This window comes from Nilaparvata lugens, chromosome 6 (assembly GCF_014356525.2).
Source record: "Nilaparvata lugens isolate BPH chromosome 6, ASM1435652v1, whole genome shotgun sequence".
Lineage (NCBI taxonomy): Eukaryota > Metazoa > Arthropoda > Insecta > Hemiptera > Delphacidae > Nilaparvata > Nilaparvata lugens.
Genome location: NC_052509.1, coordinates 4,006,020 through 4,027,671, shown reverse-complemented (window position 1 = coordinate 4,027,671; position 21,652 = coordinate 4,006,020). Strand labels below are relative to the sequence as shown.

The 21,652-nt window shown below is 35.9% G+C and overlaps 1 protein-coding gene across 7 annotated transcripts in view; it reads right to left on the bottom strand.

Annotated features, from left to right (window-relative positions):
- LOC111044490 (la-related protein Larp4B) overlaps positions 1-21,652 on the bottom strand; it is a 111,341-nt gene that overhangs the window by 4,072 nt on the left and 85,617 nt on the right. For 3 of the 7 annotated variants that reach the window (XM_039429966.1, XM_039429965.1, XM_039429964.1), the window contains 7 exons: positions 20,199-20,389; positions 15,732-16,076; positions 12,962-13,345; positions 8,622-8,927; positions 5,620-5,944; positions 3,926-4,130; positions 2,254-2,410 (listed from right to left, as the gene is read on the bottom strand). In XM_039429966.1, coding sequence (XP_039285900.1) covers positions 2,268-2,410; positions 3,926-4,130; positions 5,620-5,944; positions 8,622-8,927; positions 12,962-13,345; positions 15,732-16,076; positions 20,199-20,389 — 1,899 coding nt within the window. In that variant the 3' untranslated portion in view covers positions 2,254-2,267. The remainder of the gene's footprint in view (positions 1-2,253; positions 2,411-3,925; positions 4,131-5,619; positions 5,945-8,621; positions 8,928-12,961; positions 13,346-15,731; positions 16,077-20,198; positions 20,390-21,652) is intronic. The other 4 variants (XM_039429968.1, XM_039429969.1, XM_039429963.1 and 1 more) reach the window with 3 other exon arrangements.

The following is a 21,652-nucleotide window of genomic DNA, read 5'->3' as shown; positions in this document are numbered from 1 at the left end:
AGCGGCTTATAAATAAATGGATAGATAAATTCCCATTAGAAATGCCAGTAAATAATATGGATACCATCATGTCATCGACTAATGTCCGGTTTCACCAAGACATTTGAACATGGTCAAATCAGTTACGGTTTATTACAACGAGTTCACTGGAACATATTCTATGGCAATTGTTATTATCGATAATTCCAGTGCACGCTTGTAAACCGATTCCGATTGGACCATGTTCAGATGTCTTGACCGAGCTAGATGGAAACGAGTATGAGGGCCGATTTCCGAGCTCGGGATTTAGCTAAGTTCTAGACTTGAAACAGCTGGAGTCAGAAAATTGGCTTTCCAAAACGGGGCGTAGTCGCAGTAAATAGTCGCAGCAAAATAATATTTATTTTCTCATTTCTATAATTGGAAACGGTCTTCCTTGACGAAATGAAACATTCCTTAATAATTCAAAATAGAGAAACTTTACACTATTTTCTCTTCATTTTATTTTGTGTTCAGTTTTCTAGTTTTTTCGAAATTCAATTCAAACGTGGACTGCGATTACGCCCCGTTTTGGAAAGCCAATTTTCTGACTCCAGCTGTTTCAAGTCTAGAACTTAGCTAAATCCCGAGCTCGGAACCGCCTTTAAGTGTTAATAAGCCATTAACTTCATTTCATTCACATAATTGTGGAGGATAGCATTGTTTTTCTCGTCATAGACAGATGAAGAAGAATGTTTATATAAAAATAAAACCAATTTTATTACACTAAACTCCATTCACAATTTTACAGGATCACAAGGCAGCAATGTTCTAATCTATTTCATTTTTGGAAACAGATATTGAATTATGAAAACTGTAGAGAATTGATACCATTCAACACAATTTCACACAATTTCAAAGGAGAGCACCGTCTTTTCTTCTTACTTTTAGACACCGATTTTAAAATAGGCAGATAATTCTGAACAAGATTAATTTCAGTTGTAGCCCAGTTCTACAAATAGAGAATAATTCATTATTAAACATTAAATTCTACTTGTATTGGTTTATAGTCGTGGTGATCAGGTGTAGGGCTCTAGATGTATTTATTTTTCATGAATTACAGAATAAATCGATAAACCATACGATATGCACTGCAATAATGAAACTTGATCTACAACATAAAACATTAGTAAGAGCTAACTCGAGCTTGAGGAAGGAGCGAACCAAACTTCGACAAGCTAATAGCGGTTATCAGATTAGTTGGTGAATGAGTTAAGGGCTCTTATAGTTATTTATTTTTATTACAATTTAGTTGCGTAAAGCCACACATTTTTGAGCAAGGCTCAAGTGGCATGCAACATGTCAAGTTCAGGATCGGGATCCTGAGAATGCGTTGCAGCACTCCTCTATTGTATAAGGACATGCCTCTACCAATGTCCTGGTTATCTTAGATAAAAACACTTTATAACCACCACACAACCTAACATCCTCTGGAATACAATTATAAAACTTCATTCCTGAGTAATACGGCCCTTTATCAAGCAGATAGAGTCTATGAATTGGGAGCTGGAACAAACATGCATTTCTACCTCGAGTTCTGTACGCATGATTAATTCGGTCAACATTGAAAATTTCTGAATTTTTGAACACAAAAGAAACCACTTCCAAGAAATAGATAGCTGGAACAGAAAGAAGCTGGAGTCTCCTGAGTATAGGTTTACAGGAAGAAGAAGGATTCACTCCCTCAACAACCCCAAGTGCTTTTTTCTGAATTTTGAAGCATGTGTTCAAATAGTTCCTTCCTGAGAAGGAAAGAGAATGATAGAGAACCAACCAAACCATCCATATTATGATGAATATCACTACCATCATAGAGAAACGATAGCATAAGTAGATATCCCATGGTATAGGGCGTTTATGTCGCAACTTTTACTGTTATCCCAAGCTTATAGTTCACATAGCTCTTTCCTATGCAGCTGTGTTACGCTGGTAGTCTCTCAAATTGTGCCGTTCATACACTATCACCCCAACAAAACAGTAAAAATTGACAATAATCTACAGTAATCGGCATGAGATAACAGTAAAAGTTTATTTATTTATTTATTTATATGCAAATACAATTCAGGTAAAAACAACAGGCATTTGCCCAAAACTGTTTCAAACCTTAATTTAGAATACACACCAAGTTGCGACATAAATTCCCTATACTATGTGATATCTTCTTACGCTATTGTTTCTCTATGCTACTATGTACTATGACACATGGCAATGGTATTAAATGCGTATTCAACTCACTGTCTAGGGATATGCTATTTGGGCGAGCGCGGACGCGAGCTGAATCGCGAGACATTGTCGCGTCGCCTTGTGCCTCTGTCGCTGCTCTGACGCGATGACATGCCGCGACCAATCGACCGACCACCACCCCCTCCTCCTCCTCCACCTGGACCCGACACTGTTTCAACAACAACAAAAACACAATTGAAATCAGATCGACAAATTAACTATTTTCAAAAAACCATTAAAAAGAAAAAAATAAACTGTTTATAGTTGATAAGTTGAAAGTTGAAAGATAGTTGAAAAGTTGATATAACTAGATTGTAATTACTTAATCAACGTGCAAAATGTGTAAGAAAAAATATTTTTTGTTTTTCTTCGCTGCTCTATTTGAGGTTAAATTATTTTTCCAACATTATTATTATTGTTAATTTTCAAGTTGTTTATTATGTATTAGCCTATCGCTGATGATGAACATGTGTTTGTGCATGATAGACATGCATGACAACTTTATACATTCTTTTAAACATTTTCCTGGCCGAAACCAAGAAATCCTGACTTTCTATGGCCCAAATGCACAAAAGCCGGTTGAATTTTAACCGTGATTAATTTAACTTAACGAGAACCAATCAGAGGCCTTTTTAATAGAACGACTTCTCTGGTTGGTTCTCGTGGAATTAATCACAATTAAAGTTTAACCGGCTTTGTGCAACCGGCACTATGACTTCGGCCGCACTGTCATACGACAAGAGGACAGTACACGTTTGACCCTTTCTCTATTTGGAAAGAGCATAAATAAGTTCTGATATTCTTGAAGATGTGAAAGAGCATTGCGACTTTTCATGGAGTAGAAATTAGTAAGTGTAAACACCTTGATAAGAACTAATGGAGTTGCTTGAAAATTGATTGATACAATAAGTACATCATCAAAGTGATAGGGAGAGAAAAAATAAGGTAACCTTGTGCTATTCCTCTCACAAACTTAGATAAGGTTGTACACATAGATAATGGTTAATGGATTGAGAGCAAACGATCATTTGTCTCGGAATTGAAAAATATTTTATTTCAACCTTCCGGTAGTCGCGCCCTACTCAATCACACGAGCAGTCGCGTGTTGTATTTTGTACAACATCCAATTTTCCAAGTGTGATGTACTCTGTTTACTGTCAAAACATATTAATTAATTGTATAATTACTTTTTCCATCTTCTTGGATTATTTTACGCCTATGAAAATTTGGATGATTACCATTTCATAGCCCAAAAAGGTACATGAAGTAAAGCCATCAATTCTGTGTTATTGGTTAGTTTACAGTCCCAGTATACAGTCTTCCCCTATCATACTTATACACTGTCGCGACTAAATTGCACCTAAAGACTGAACCATTGTTCGGTTGATACTGCAACTCAGTGGAGTGATGGGGGAAAAGTTTTGGAATGCATAGGTGACTCATTCACTGACACCACCCCGTTCAATATTTTTGTACTTTTTACAACAGCGCGACTACCGGAAGGTTAAGGCCATACTATACAGTCTCTGAATACACAGAGGAACATTTACGGGGTCAGATTATTAATATTTGACAATTCCCCGGTCTATTGACTGTGGCGAAGACCTAAAAAAAATTAAACTGAAACTGTTGAACCGATGAGAATGAACACCCTAATAAGAAGTAATGCAGCATAAATGAATACCTCTGTTGTGAGAGTGTGTGGATGGAGCAGCGGCAGTAGGAGCAGCCTTGGCGCTGACTTGGCTGTCGTCATCTGCCGACTGCGCATGCGTGTGCTGCTGTGACTGTGCTCCCCTCTCACCCGCCGCACCCTGTTGCTGCTTCTCCTTGTGGTGCTGAGTCACCTGCGCGTAGCTCAGTCGCACAATGCTCAGATTGTCGCTATTCTGTTATGCAAACACACAAAATGTTTTGAATGTTTACATGAGTTTGTGGATTTGAGTGAAATTTTCAATATTTTTTTGCAATTGTGAAAGAAGAGTTTTGTTTGGATTCGTATTTGGAAATTGATCAATCTGATAAATTCAAAATTGTAGTAGATAAATTTTTTGGACTCAAAATTGTGTACGAATAATATTATCATTTAAGTTACGTAAGTAGCATTACCTTTAGACTGTGTATTCCAAATTAAGGTTTGAAGCAGTTTTGGGCAAATGCCTGTTGTTTTTACCTGAATTGTATTTGCATATGAATAAATAAATAAATAAACAAAATACAAACAAAACGGTTAGGAAAATGTCGACCAACTAGATTTGATGTTGCCTTGAAATTTAGGCAATTCAGACCTAAATATTTCAATATATTACATCAGATTATTCTTAAATAGATTGGGTAAAAATTTCAGGTGGGATTTTTACTCCATTTCTCAACAGCCACCAAAATTCATCAATAATATCGGGGCACCGAGCTTCGCTCATTATTTTCATTTATTGATAAACAGAGCACAATTCTATAAAATGTTTATATTTTACAGGTATGTTCTTTTTCTACGCAAACATTCCAATTTAATTCTTCCATTGTTGCAGAATTGAAAGCCAAGATTCGAGAAGCGATTTCAAATTCCAGTTGTAATGTTACGTCAAACCATGCATGTACAATATTGATGAAGAGACTACTGGGATGTTTGCGTAGAAAAATAACATACCCGCAAGATGTCATCTTCAAAAAATAGATGTTAGGGTATTATTTATTCTAAAATGGCATTGTTTTTACTATTGAATCATATGGAAAACTTTATTTAAAGATTTGTTTTACTTGAAATTATTCAACTTTGAAAATTTCACGTTTCTCTGAAACACCCTGTAGTATCAAACCATAGAGAAACTATAACATAAGTAGATATCCCATGGTATAGGGAGTTTATGTCGTAACTTTTACTGTTATCTAAAGCCGATAGTCCATCTTGTTCTTTCCCTTGAAGCTGCGTGACACTGCTAGTCTCTCATATTTGATATGTCCAAAGCTCCGCCAATTTATGTAGATGCATAACAATATGATTATTATCTATAGTTATTATATTACAAATTGCTTTTTCATATCATATACAGTTCAATAGTTATTTTCTTAGTCTATATTATGTAAATTCATCTATAATTTTGCTGTATTGTAAGCTATTGTATATAAGTGTATAAGCCAGTATATATTGTAATCTACATAAAAATAAAGTACTCATTCAATCAATCAATATTGTGCCCTTCATATACTCTCTCCCGGCCAAAACAGTGAAAATCGACAATAATCAACAGTAATCGGCTTGAGATAACAGTAAAAGTTACGACATAAACTCCCTATACCATGGGATATCTACTTACGCTATTGTTTCTCTATGATCAAACTCAGTGGATTTGACACAGAATAGTAGCCTATCCAACACACCTGTAGGGGGGCGGCAGCTTGTGCATGTGCGTGAGAGGCGGCTGCAGCGGAAGTGGCGGAGGCGGCGTGTGTATCAGTCATGGTGGCCGCATTGCTAGTGGCGGGGGGCGGAGGCGGCGGGGCACTTGTCGTCGTAATGACGTCATTGTGTGATGACGTCATCGGCTCACCACCGTCGCCGCCCTCAGTGTCAGTCTTTGTCGCTTTGTCCGCTGTGCTGCCGCCGGCCGTCAAGCCACCGCTACTTTTCACAGCAGCAGCGCTACTTTTCTGTGTAGCGCCCGCCGCGCTACCAGAGGCGGCTGTAGCAGTCACAGCAACTGTCCTGTAACGCACAAACGAGAGAACGAGCGTTAGATCACGCGGGATATTTGAACAATTTGAATAAGAATATTCTCAGTAGTTGTAATAATAGGATCGAGTAACCTGGCTGACTCAGGTCTGGTGTCACAGTTTTCAGGTTGTGAGGGTAATATTGTTGTATAGTGAGGTCCACGTTATAATGGTAGTAGAGAAAGATAGCAGAACAACGTTGCCGATCCTCTCTCTTGTCAATGCCTTCTATAGACGGTAGTTGATAGATATTCATTGATGTAATATTAACAAACTGTTCATTCTCGCTTAAAATAATCAATTATATATTATTAAGCAAGAAATTATATTTTTCAATAATTTCATAATGAATTTTCATAATAAGATGAACTATTTTGTTAATCAATTACTAATTCTACATTGTTAAAAGACAATCTGGCAACAGAGCAAAGCGAAAAAGGGATAGCGCTATTCGCTTTATTGAATGATAGACAAGGATAGCAATACCATTGCTAATCAAACACTGCCATTATAACGTGGACCTCACTAAAGCTATCCATACTGAATAAAAATACTAGAAATTGTCAACCACAGATGTTTAAAACCTGTGGTTTGACAATATCTAGTCTTTTATTTTAAATAAAACTTCCTAGTCAACTTGAGAAAGTGGTGCGATATTTTGCGATGCCTCCTACTTGTGATGAATACAAAATTAAAACAATACTATTCATTGATAAATAAATAAATAAATATATATATATATAATATATATATATATATATATATATATATATATATTATATATATATATACCTACAAAATGGCACCACCGGCAAAGAACAACTTGTGTGCCGGCAGTGAGTTCGAACAACTAGGTATAGCAAACATGTCAATAGAAAGAAAATAGAGCTTATTCAAACCACTGAAATAAATAAAATTACGGAAACACTACATAATAGAGATAGATAATTGAAAATAAACATTTACCTAATCCAATCCAGTATAAGATTCATTATGGATTTTGTAATTCTATTAATAATGAATTCAGTTGGGACTTTATAAAAATATTCCAACGACAGAGTTGACACATAATTTAGAAAATAACTCCTTAGAATTAACTCAACTTATTGATGTCTGTCAGACTTAAAACTTCAATAATCGCTTCCGGTTTTTGATCATCGATGGAAAAAATTGCAACGGCTGCAATTTGTGATGAACAAAGAGCCAGCTGCAATCAAATCCTACTCAAATCCTCGGCCTTGCATTTCATCATTCAGACATTCAATATTTGAACAACAAAACATAACCCATTGGAAACACAGAGTACTCATTCAATTTCTTGAAATCCCCTGTTATATTTACTTTTATAAAACAACTTTTCATTTTACTAGAACAAAATCAAAGCCACCAACAAAATTAGAAAACCAAAATTCTGTGAAGTAAGCAGTGGAGTGAAACAAAACAGTGTCAACAAAAAACAAGAATAAAACCAAAGCGAAAACTGTTTGAATCAAACTTATTATACTTACTGAATGACGTTTAATTTTAATGACAAATGATCAGCTAAGTATGCTCATAAAGATGTTCATAAAACCGATAAAATAAATAATATGACATCGGCCGTTCTCACACACACCGATTTCGTCTGGAAACGACACACAAAATGTCCTCCGAATCACAGTCAATGCCCGTTTTCACACTTACCGATTGTCGGCCGACATTCAACCTAACACACAAAATTTTATCCGGTTGACTATTTCTCACAATCAGCTGATTCTCACCCAACCAGAAGTCATTCTGGGTGACTATAAATGTCGGTCAACAATCGGCAAGTGTTAAAACGGCCATTCGGACAACATTCAGGGTATCATGTAGTTGCAAAATCATTGTCTGAAAACAATCACTTCATGAAAGTCTAAATTTTCGGTACAGTGAGAATATTACTACCATAAGATCTAATAGGACTATTCCCACTAAGTCCGGCCGAGCAAGTATAAATATAGTGCCATTAGAACTTATGGGAATAATATTTTCACTATATCGGACACGTATACTGATACTAAATTAATAAAACAATATTGAAACTTGAAGCCTTGTACTCTTTATTATTAAAGTATAAAGAAATATAAATATTATTATTGAAAAAATAATAAAGGGTACTTCAAGTTTCAATATTGTTTTATTAAGTTATAAAAGTAGCCCTTTCAAGTGAAGTGTTTTTATGCTGATACTAATATGTGGGATCCCGCTTTTGTTCTATCCAGAATTTAGGGGTAATGTTTTTTTTTTATTTATTCACAATGCAAATGACACTAATGTAATAACATTGAAAGATAAAATAATAAGGTAGTCCTTGTGCTATTTTTCTTCCAAATTTATAGGTGACAAGGTCCAAGATAAGGTTAGAATTTCACGTGTAAAATTTGTATAAAATTTTGGTCCAAAATAAACATTAAAACTATAAATTTTAAGTTTAGATGTCTTAAATTGATGAATTAATTAGAAATATTCCACTCGATTAAATATTGAGTTATTTAAGAAATTTGGAACTATTCAAAAAACACAAACTCGTAAACCCTGATGTACTTGATTGGTCTATACTAATTATCATCTCATTATAGTCAACAACTTCATAATTGGTTAAAACATCGGATTTTACTTTTTTTAATGAGTTGTGATGTATTGCATACTTGTCAGGGGTGATGGGAGGCGTCGGCAAATCGGGTTGACTAGGCAGGAGTTGGGGGGGCGGCGATGTGAGTTTGGCGACCGCCGTGGCTCCGTTGTTGTTGCGTGGTGGTTGGGGGCCACTCGACGACTGTGACGTCACCAGCCTTGCAGCCGTCGCAGCACTGGACGACGAGGAGTGGGGGGAAGAGGTGGCGGTGGAGGGGGAAGCCGGGCTGTGATTGGTCGACGACGACGACTGCAGCGCTGCAGCGGCCGACGCCTGAACTAGTTTCGTTTTGGCCGTTCCCTTCACCACGTCCGACAACCTGCCAACAGTGCAAGTGTGCACACACATGCCACATGTAAACACGCACACACAAACACAAAGCAAACGTGATCAAACAGTGACTGGTTTGCACAGAAAATACACTCATCTCATTCATGTTTTGAAAAAACATGCTCAAACTTAATAAATCAAAAGTGTTTTGTGTTATAACAAAAACTTGTTCAATAACAAACATTTTCTAGTAGAAATCTAGAGCTTCCAGTTAAGGTACTGGAGGTGATAGAGACCTTCCCCTACATTCGACTGATCAAAGACATTTTGGAGGTGGGAGTAAGGGACTCGGAAGTTCTCGCTTCTAAAGCCTTGTCCACACTGAACAAATAATGTTCGACATACATGTTCGGAAAACATTTTAAAAAGATTGTTTGTCAAACAAAAAATTACTGTTTTTCCAAACATTTTCAGTGTTTGCTGTAAAACATAAAACGTGTTCTCCCCACTTACAAATATTTATTTTTGGTGACGCGTCCACACTGGCCACGGGCAAACAATGTTTGTCAAACATAATAAAATTTGCCCAAAATGTTTCAACAAACATGCTTGACGAAGATTCCTGTCCTGTCGTGCCGTGCTATCTCGTCTGAAAACGCTTCGTGTGGCTTGGCCCTTAAGCTCGGTCAATGAGCAAGCAGAGGAAGAAGGAATGAGATGTGCGAGTGAGAATGTTGCTCCCACTTCTACCTTCTCACTTCAAGCGTTCCAGGGACTAGGGGCCAGAACTATTCTCGATATCCCCACGAAGGCTCGCATTTTCGGAAAGCCTGTTGTAGCATTCTGTCGGCCAGGGCTAGAGCTAACGTGATAGGGTTCCAATGGATTGATTCTTGGAAGCTTCTTCTATCACAATAAGGTTTTCAAAGTAGGACTCACCATAAGATATCCACTATTTGCTAATACAGCAAAGTGAATATTCGTTTGTTTTGTTTTTAATAGCCTCCCATATGCGTGCTGATGTTAAGCGCAAACCACTCGACAGCAGTGTCAAATGCTTTTATATTATTCTCATTCATAAATTATATTGGTGACCTAGTTAAGTCGTATCAACAAAGAGTTTGGAAGTCACAACTTTTCATTTATCAAACGACATATCAAATTAATAGTTTGAACAATCAAGTTATTATCAAGACAGCAAATAATTTTCAAAAATTCATTCAATGCTACAGAGTTCAGGTTTAGACCCTTGTATAATCAAGACGCTTTTCACATACTGAGCAACAACTCTAACAGAGCATTACGAACAATCTAAATATCATACAAGAAGTGGTAAACATCTTCCAATAAACAGTGTAATATGATTTGAACTGTTCAATTGAGATCAATTTGATCCATTATTATCAATTTGATCACAATAATATAGGCTATTTCATAAGTTACACTTGTAGAAACCGATACAAGTCAAGTTCAGTAATAGAGCCTCATCACTTGTAGTTACACGCATTAATAGGATATATACGGATTATTGGATAAAATTGTATTCCAACATATTAGTATCAGAGTCAATGTCCGGTAAAGTGAAAATAAGATTCCCATGAGTTCTTATGCGACTATTCATACCAACTCAAACTGACTGAGTGAGAATAGTCAGATTAAAACCCATGAGAATAATATTTTCACTGAATCGGACACGGACTCTGATAGTGGTATGTGGGAATCCAGCGTTAAGATTTCAATTTCAAACCAAAAAAAAACTTCACTAAACTATAACATAAAGGAGAGATAGCAGAAGAAGATATCCCATTATATAGGTAGTTTATGTTCCAAATTTAATGCCGATGTTTGTTAACTAAAGCCGATTACTGTCGACTACTGACTATTATTACTGTTTTGGCCGGGCGAGAGTGTAAGAACGGCACAGTATGAGAGACTATAAGCGTCACATAGCTTCACGATAATAACTACTAGGACTTTCGGTTCGATTTAACAATAAGGTTTTCAAAGTAGGACTCACCATAAGATATCCACTATTTGCTAGTACAGCAATGTGAATAATCGTTTGTTTTGTTTGTTTTTAATAGCTTCCCACATGCGTGCTGATGTTAAGCGTAAACCACTGACAGCAGTGCCGAATGCTTTTATATTATTTTCATTCATAAATTATATTGGTGACCTAGTTAAGTCGTATCAACAATGAGTTTGGAAGTCACAACTTTTCATTTATCAAACGACATATCAAAATAATAGTTTGAACAATCAAGTTATTATCAAGACAGCAAATAATTTTCAAAAATTCATTCAATGCTACAGAGTACAGGTTTAGACCCTTGATGTTTTTCACATACTGAGCAACAACTCTAACAGAGCATTACGAACAATCTAAATATCATACAAGAAGTGGTAAACATCTTCCAATAAACAGTGTAATATGATTTGAACTGTTCAATTGAGATCAATTTGATCCATTATTATCAATTTGATCACAATAATATAGGCTATTTCATAAGTTACACTTGTAGAAACCGATACAAGTCAAGTTCAGTAATAGAGCCTCATCACTTGTATTTACGCGCATTAATAGGATATATCGGATTGTTGGATAAAGTTGGATTCCAACATATTAGTATCAGAGTCAGTGTCCGGTAGAGTGAAAATAAAATTCCCATGAGTTCTAATGCGACTATTCATACCAACTCAAACTGACTGAGTGAGAATAGTCAGATTAAAACCCATGAGAATAATATTTTCACTGAATCGGACACGGACTCTGATAGTGGTATGTGGGAATCCAACGTTATGATTTCAATTTCAAACAAAAAAAACTTCACTAAACTATAACATAAAGGAGAGATAGCAGAAGAAGATATCCCATTATATAGGTAGTTTATGTTCCAAATTTCATGCCGATGTTTATTAACTAAAGCAGATTACTGTCGACTATTGTCTATTATTACTGTTTTGGCCGGGTGAGAGTGTAAGAACGGCACAGTATGAGAGACTATAAGCGTCACATAGCTTCACGATAATAACTACTAGGACTTTCGGTTCGATTTAACAGTAAAATTTGTAACATAAACGCCCTATAAGATGATAATGCTAATAAGCATTAGTAAGATGAGCTGTTATTGGAAAGTGTGCAAGGTGAGTGAATGTGAGAGTGAATGGTAGCTAGTCTTTTCTTTCTCTCTTCTTTTTCTTTCTCCATTTATTCATGAATTTAAAATTAATTAAAGTGATATTCATTCCTACTTGCAAACGTGGAGTATTGTATACTTCCGGCAAGTAGTATTTTTTATTCCAATTCACGAATTTATTTCTAATGAAACATACCAGTATTTATTTTATTTTATTCAAATTAAAAAATATATTAATATGTATGTATATATATAATGTATATATATATATATATAATATATATATATATATTTTAGTTCAAGTTATTGTAATGTAAATAAATAAATCAAATCAAAATCTTGATTTCGCCAAAATACAAAAATACAGAATAAAAAATATTAATCTTTTATTGATTATGTATTTTTATCTTACTGAAGCTGGGTTTTCCTTTGTGCGTAAATGCGGTCGTTGACCACGACAGGGAGAGAATTTCAGATTGGGTAGATTTCAATTTGTCTACATAATCTAAAATATTACGTTCAATCATGTTTTAATGGGGCAGGTTGAGCTTATACTTTTAAATGGCAATATGTTTATATTATTAGAAATGTTTAATTCTTTAATAATAGAGACAAATAATGAAAAGTTATTTCATCAGCTGTTTTAGCACACTTGAAATTTGGACAATATGAATGTCAACAATGCTTGCCGTCGTCGACTGCGGAAATTTACGCAGAAACGAAAATGCACCTTAAGCTGTGTGTTTTTGTTTTTCTTATTGTTTCTGATTGTTAATATTGTGAGTTTGAATAAATAATAAAATTTGAATTTATTTCATAGGATATCTCCTAATGCTATATTCATAACTATACCCTGACTGAAAGGGTTATTATATCGGGTAGTATGTTTCAGAAAACTAACTATAGTGAACTAAGAGTGTTGACAGAATATTGTAGGTGGACCGACCTGTTTTCCCAGGGCGTCGGCTGATGACTGACGACCGGCTCCTGAGCGCCGCCGGCAGCCGCGACGTGACCGGTATTCGCGTCCGTGTCGGCGGCGGCTGCGGCGACCGACGTCTGTCCGGCGTTACCGCCACCGGATCCGGCCGTGGTCGTTGCGGCGGATCGTTCCGGCGGCCCGGGCAGGGGCGGAAACGCGTCCGCCTCCAGGTCAAAGTGCGGTCCTCCGCCTCCGCGCGGCGTGCTCGGAGGTTCGGCAGATGACGTCACAGCGACTGTCACTCCGGCGGACGGGACAGCGCCGGATGGCACCGGGCTGCTCAGACGTCCTCCACCCCCTCCTCCACCTTGCACTCCTCCTTCGTCCTCTTTCCTCCGACGCCTGTGTCTAGAACAGGGCTCACTACAGATACTCGATCACAACCACTAACTAGCAAATACAATAGTTCAATTTCTTAGTGACACTAGTAGTATAGTATAATATAGTGAGATTCTCATTATAAAGTCAGCATCTGATTAGCATTGGTTTGCTATCCTTGTCTGTCAATAGATAAAGCAGATACGGTAGCTCTATCCTCGTCTACCTCCGCACATTGTATTTATTCAAACTTTTGCAAAAAAGTTTCAAGATTATTTAGAAATAATGATGAACTACCATAATATTTCATTTCAATTATGAAAATTTGTTATTAAATCATGGAAAATATATTTCCTTGACGAATAATATTTTTTTTGTGATAGAATTGTTCATTACTAACATGAATCAACAATTAATATCAGGTGAGATTTACCGAAAAAACGAGACTTACAGAAACACAAAACAGTTAACAAGTATCCTTTCTATTTCATCACAACACAATTAGTTTCAACTCATCAAGGGCTATTTTCAACTTAGTGTGAATGGATTTACACTTGGGAATGGCATTTGAAGAGTTGGAACTAGTAGTGTTTTGATTAAATATGAAGGGTAGGTACTTGATAACTTTTGAATAATTTCAATAGCCCTAAAAAGAAACGTCAGTACTTGATTTACAGCTATGTACTATAGAAGGCAGTAGAAACGGAAAAGTGGTAACAATACCTATAATTTCCACTGACTGTATACCGTGAATCACACTATAGAATAAGTTGACCTTCTCATTCTGTTATTAGTTCCAATTTGAATGTCATAATGTGTTAAACTTTACACTGGTACAATATAAATTGATAATATCTTCACTTTGATACTTAAACCGGTTAGATAATGGAACATGGAGTAATAATTAGCATGAATTATTGTTGACATTGATTTATAGACATGAAATACTAAACCTAAACAATATTGAGTGTTTGGTGAAATGTTAAGAAATTTCTAACCATCACAATTGTATTAGTAACTATAAGAAAGTATGAATGAGAAATGTAAATTTGATACACACAAATTATCATCATTGAGAAACATTTACTACTGAGCTATATAATTACATTTCAATATTAAAGTGTTATTCAACGCAAAAAAATGTAGTTTTACTTATAATGGAATCAATACCAACATGCCAATGATAATTTTCCAATTTAGCAAGTAAATTACCAAAATTGCAAAAGCTTAGAAGCCCCTCCCGCCCGTATTAATGAAACCCCAACATTCAAAAATACCCTTGTTTATATAAAACAAATCAATGCTCGTTTAATAGTGTTTAATAGTCAAATCTTTAATAGTTGAATTAGCAGTTTGTTTGAAAAAATGTGACTTAGAATAGCCCTACATATTTATATTTGATATGAAGTAATGTCAAAGGAGAAAACTGTTAGCAAAAAACTATTCATCAACAATCAAATATTGTTCGCTAGAGTTTCTAAATTTTCTTTTTTCATTATATTTTTCTACACATTACTATGTAGACAAATATTTAGGTATGAAAAACATAAGTGTCACAGTACTTTCCAGAACTTGATATTCTCAAAATGTGTAGCAAAATGAAGGAGGTAAGGGATGAGGTGAGAATAAATATATAAGGAGGATAAGCTAAAGGAACTGAAAAATTTGATCAGAAAAACTTCAAAGGATTAAGAGTCCATAGAGATTGGTACTTTTCAATGAAATGGAGAAGACTAGAAGGACGTATTTTACATTATCAACTATAGAAAACTAGAAAAGGAGGTAATAGAAAGCCAAAACGAGGAAATAGATCGGCAGTGGAAAACAGAAAGCAATGTGGAATCAGAGCGGAATAGTACGTCAAAAAGAATAAAGTAAGAAGTCAAGAAGGAGGGGGGAAAATTCAATAGATATAGAGGAGTTAGAAGGGAGGATAGAAAAAGATACGTAGATAGGAGTAGATGGAATCCAAAAGGAGGGAAAATGGGGAAAACTGTAGGTTGAAATGGAATAAAGTAAAAAAATGGAGGTTGGAGACAAGAAAACGAAGATTAAATCAGATTAGAATTCATGTGAGTTACAAGGGAAATGGAAGAGTTGAAAAGGAGGTTGAAAGGCAAAAAGGAAGGAATAGACAATCAAAAGAAGGAGAAGATGAGACAAAAGGTAATCAAAGAGAGAACATGATAAAAGTCGAAGAGGAGCAGCATTAAACAGTCTAAACAGGAAATTTGAGGTTGCTAACATTAACAATGGAAATGGAGGAGCTCGAGGGAGATAGATAGACAAAAAGGAAGGAATAGACAGGGTCAAAAGAAGGAAAACATGAAACAGAAAGTTTAAAAAAGGAGAGAACATGATAAAGGTCGAAGAGGAACAGCATTGAAGTTGAGAAATGAAGCGTTGATAACATTACCTAGGCGGCAGCGCGTCTTTGGGTGTGGCGACGGGAGGCGGAACTAGGGGCCTGAAGGCGGTGACAGCGTCATGGTGGTCCACGGGGGGTGGCAGTTGCGGCTGCGGCAGTTGCTGCGGAGGCGGAACCGCCCCTACGTCGTTCGAATCGTCGATGGGCTGAACGCCGGGGACGACATCGCCAGGGTACAGGCTCCCCCCACCCCTGGCCGGAGGCGGCAAGCCGTGGTTGTGGTCCAGCGAACCGCTCTTCACCACTTTGCCGCCTCTCATGCCGCCCCCGCTGCTCTCTGACATCGAGCGATGAGAGATGTCGCCGCCTCCTCCCATCTGGCTCCGCTTATTTCTAAACCAAACAAATATCGCCAACCTGTTGGTTTTTGCCCCACTGCTGCTAACTAATAGCATGCGCACTCTCTACATGCAATTGTTTCACTCCATTCAATAGTCTTCCGAAAAATTCAATTTTGAAATCCTCTTGCAGCATACGTGTCAGAATACAGAATACAGTACCTGTTCATAAAGTAGATTGGCCCAAAAACTGACTGGATACTGGTCCAAAGTAGATTAATATCGATAAAGACCCAAATAAATAGCGACCGAGGGGTCGTGTTTATTCTGTCCATATTGTATGGGCCTTATAACTATGGCCTTGCAATCTACTTCATATTGTATGGGCCTTATAACTATGGCCTTGCAATCTACTTCATTTAAGCGTTCAATAACTTGTTTGATCTTGTTTAGTTTGTCATTTGCTTGAAATTTTGTTACTTTGTCTTATAGTTTGTAAAGATTGAGATGTGACCTGGTTTTCCGTAATTTCAGTGGTTTGAATAAGCTCTATTTTCTTTCTATTGGCATGTTTGCTGTACCTAGTTGTTCGAACTCACTGCCGGCGCACAAGTTGTTCTTTGCCGGTAGTGCCATTTTGTAAGTTAGAATATGTATTATATCAATCTGTATTATTTCATGACAAAATGAATGAATTTGAGTATAAAAATAGTTGACATGGAAATTTATGCTCTTCCAGCATACGAGACAGAATACAGAATATATAAGCTGTTCATCAAGGAGACTGGCAGACATTAATATCGGTACAGTCGCAAAGAAACAGCGACCGAAATCCAGTCGCGTTTGTCCGTGTCCGTAGCTTACCATGCCCTTGTAAGCTACAACATGTCAACGTTCTAATCTAAATATAGCTGACTGGAAAGCTATAGCTTCAACTTGTGTTGTCAACTTTGTTGCCAGTTATGAGATCCGATTTCTTCTCATAAACAAATCAAATTTCTTGTTCGGAAGAAACTGCAAAAAAATGAATTCCCAAAAGTGACTTGTTAGTAGCCTCCAATAAATTTGCACAGCTTTTAATATTCTAATTATACTCCATTTGCAATAAATTCCAAACCAATGGTTGAGAGAACTATTCATAAAACTGATAAAACTTCAATGAACAAAAATCAACAATAACATAAATGGCATGCAAAAAAGTAAACGCTCAATATACCAAAGCTTTTAAATACTCAAAAACAAATCAACTAGTTATGACTATTCAACACGAATTTCAAAATTACTCAACTCTATTAGTATTCAAAATACCTCCAAAACATGAAACCAACAAATATGTTACAGCTACACAAGTGAAGGTTTGATGAATGATTATTACACTGATGTTATCCCTCAAATTATAATCCCATGTAAACAAACTGAATGAGATGAGCCCATCGAAAAGCCAATGCAACCTGACTGGAATATTCAAATCCCTTTAAATCCTGAAGATCCTATGGTGTAAACTACATAACCGTATCTAATGCTCAACAGGTTCGGATTTTCAACTTGAAATACACAACTGCTTTCTATCACAAAACGTCCTGACACATGCAAATAACATGTGAACCAGTACGGCAACTCTAATATAACTAATTAAACACGAACAAAATCAAACAACCGTTTTATTGAAGTTTGATATTGGAGCAATCTTCAAATATCTACCCCAGTGATTCTATATCTATAATATAAAGTATCTACGGTGATTTTATATTGTAAATGAGAAGAGTATAGATTTCTTAATCAAAGTCACTAAAGCTGCAAGTGTTGAAAAGGAAATCCCTATAGTCATTAACGTCTCAAGATCAATAATTTAGTCCAAAAATTGCTTCTGTTTAACAATGACTTGAAAATACTGGATATGCAGGTATGTGAAATTCACAGAACAAAATTACTAGTTCTACCCGGTAGTTTGCAATTGATCTCAAAGTTTTACAAACTGAGACTGAAACTTCTGAATCACTGGAGCTGACTGAATATTGCATCGTTGCAATAATCAGAGGCCACGGTATCATACTGGTGACGGCTGTGTTGTACCCAATAGGCTGAATAACGAACCTAGTAACAATAATGCAATAACGAAATTCCAAATTTAGACTCTTCATTTCGATTTCCGATGCTTTCTTCTGAGCTCCACCAAAATCCGAACCTATTGCAGCATTTGACGTTATTGTAGCTGAGTATGAAGTACTTTCAATGTACTTCTGTTGATTTCCAATGAATTTCTACTCTCACAGATAATGAGAATGATTGATTCTTATGAATGTGTTCGCACATTTAATTTTGCCAATGTAAGAACACACACAATTCTAGTATTCTATTCCTGCCCAGCGGAAGAGACTGAACAGACCGTAATTTGTGAAAACTCCTACAAGATTCGAAGGTAATCTAATTCTGCCTAGAAGAGTCGAAATTCATTGGAAAATAAAGATTGTATGAGTGGGAGGGTCTTAGTGCGTCAAGTTTTCAGTTCATCAAGTAGGCCTATTCTTGACAATATCTTGAGGTACTGAAAATAATGGGATGTTTCAGCAATTCTCTTTGTCAAGTTTCACAGCATCGAGTTTTCGTTGCAGGCTGATACAAAATCAGCTACACCGTTGCACACTTGTTGGGGATTAGTTAGAATGGAGATACAACTAACTATAATCGAGATAGACGGATATAGCCGTCACTATATATAATGTACCTAATTTAAAATTTAATGTAAAATTCCTAATCTAACATCACATTGTCGGTTAATTTTGTTATTGCTATATTTGGAAATTTCTATCGAATTCTTTTTCAAGCTATTTGTGTATTTTTTGTAATTTCTAATGTTAATTTGTAATATTGTTATTATATTATCGTAGCAGGATTTTTTGTAATGTTCGTGTTTTGATAATTTGTTCTGTTAATCAATAATACAGAGTTATCATAAAAGAATGGTGCGGTTTCGAACATGGTTTAAAGAAAAACCAAATTACTTACAGTTGATGTTGTTTATTCATCTAATTTATCGTCTCAGGCAGTTTTTCACATAATTGATAAATTTAAATATGTGCGCCTTTAGTCGTTCGACAAAATATCCAAACGATAATCAATTTCTCTCCAAACATTCGCTAAAATTTCATTGTTTATGGTTGTCATTGCTTCATTAATCCTGTTTTTAAGTGGTTCAGGAAGATTTTTTCTTGTAAATTTACATCAAAAACATTGTTTATTCACAAGAAATCGCGAACTGAACCACTTTAAAACAGGATTAAAGAACCAATGACAACCATAATCGAAGAAATGTTATCGAATGTTAAGAGAGATATTTATTACCGTTTGGACATTTGTCGAGCGACTAAGGGCGCACTTATTGAAAGTTATTAATCATGTAAAAAAACTGTTTCAGACGACAAATTAGGTGAATAAAAAACATTAACTGTAAGTAATTTGGTTTTTCTTTAAACAATGTTCGAAACCGCACCATTCTTTTATGATAACCCTGTATATTATGTATCTGATTACGATAGCAACTCCTATTTGTATGAGTACTTGCTCAAGAACAAATTATAAAACTATTTGATTTGATATAATGTACCTGTGACGACTACAGCCGCTAGTGATTGAGCAGATATAGCAGCGCGGCTACGATAGTAGAGTTGTCGCTTAGGAATTGGACCATAAGGAAGAATTTAGTACAAGGTTGAAGGTATAATATGGTTTTTGCTTTCAAATGGCAATATGCTGGTATATTCATTCAGAATTTTTCGATAATTTTATAATAAAATACTGTATACTATACATATATGATACTACATCCACTAGACTTTCTGAAAGCAACAGGAGCTTGGCGAACTGAAAATTTGACGTACTGGTTCCTAGTTTTTCTGCCTACTGTCAAGTTGATATATCCATTAAACTTTTCGAAATCAACAGAATCTTGACGAACTGAAAATTTGACGTACTGGAGTTTCCTAGTTCTGTTGCCTACCGTCAAGTTGATATATCCAACTTTTCGAAATCAACAGAAACGAACTGAAAACTTGGCGTACGAAAGTAGCCTAAACGGACTGATTCTTGATCAGCTGGGTATTCAGTTGATGAAATGAATATGTCACCCGTATGACGTATGTGTTAGTTTGGTGCATAAGTGTGTTACGTCGTCACTGACCTAGTGTTGCGAGGCATGTAAGAGGAGGCGTGTCGATTGGAGGAGGAGAGCGGTGCCTTGGCAAAGTTGCCAGTGGGCGCGAGGCCATTGACCGAGAACACAGAGCCCAGCTCAAAGTAGTTGGTGGCGTGGCCCCAGGGCCCCGGCAGCATGCTGGGAGGGTAGAACGGCTGGTGTTGCTGGTGAAACGTCTACAACAGCACAACACACAACTCAGTATTCACAAAATCATCCACCAATCCTGTTCAACCATGAAAACTAAGTCTCTCACACTGAGAAGCCAATATCATTACACTAATAATTATTTCGAATAAAATTTGTATAAATTAAAAGAAGCTATCAAGTTAGGAAATGAATAAAAACAGTATTGAAAACACAAATTTAAATTGTCAACCACTTTTTATTATTATAAAATATTAATATCGGGACCGAGCTTCGCTATGAAGTACAGAAGCATAACAAATTTATTACTAAAGAAGAGATTATAATAATATTCATAGTTCATACAGAAATGTTCTATCTAATCACAGTGAATTGATATTAATTCCCAGAGGAATGCAAAAATTTCCCACATAAAGGCCCGGTTGCACAAAAAAGCCGGTTTAGCCGGTTAAATTTTAATCCTGATTAATTTGTATGATTTAATACATATTTGTATGATTTGTGATTCTGTCCACGAATAAAATAAAATAAATAAATAAATTTCACGTGAACCAAATCAGAGAAGACCATTTCAAAAAGATGGTTCTACTGGAATCAATTAGGATTAAAAATAACCCGGCTTTTTTGCAACCGGCACTAAGTACTGATTGAATGATTACAAAAGTTCAACAGCTGAGTCATAATTATTTTGACACAGTCCCACACACATGAACTCGCTCACTCACTTCCATCATCGACAGACGACGAAATAATTATTATCAGCTGTTTTTCCAAGGATGGATAATAATTATCCTTTAATGTCCTTCAGCGAGTTTTCCCCGGGATGAGATCTAGTGCAATCGAATTTTTATATAAACCTACTTTGTTCTGAATTTCGTGAGAATCGTTAGAGCCAATTTCGAGATCCGGTGAAATACAAACATATAAACAGAAATTTCCCGTTTAATAGTATAGATAATATATACAGAGCCTGGTTGCGTGGCTTTTTACCAGCCACATCTTCAGCTGTTTGTTAATAAAAATAAAAAGTGGTTGAAAATTCAAATTTGTGTTTTAATTATGGAAAAGTACCACAACATCACTCACAACACAACTGAAAGGTTAAAAACAGTATTGTTTTATATCTTTCAAGAGTACCAAATCGATCTATTCTTTAAGAATATGTAATACAAATTTGACTACAGTTGGTCGTACAAACACCTACAAAACATAACTGAATTGTAATATATCGTAAGTGAATAGATTGAAGTAATAAAAAAAAACAATTTAGTGAAAAGATCTGAATTTCCAAG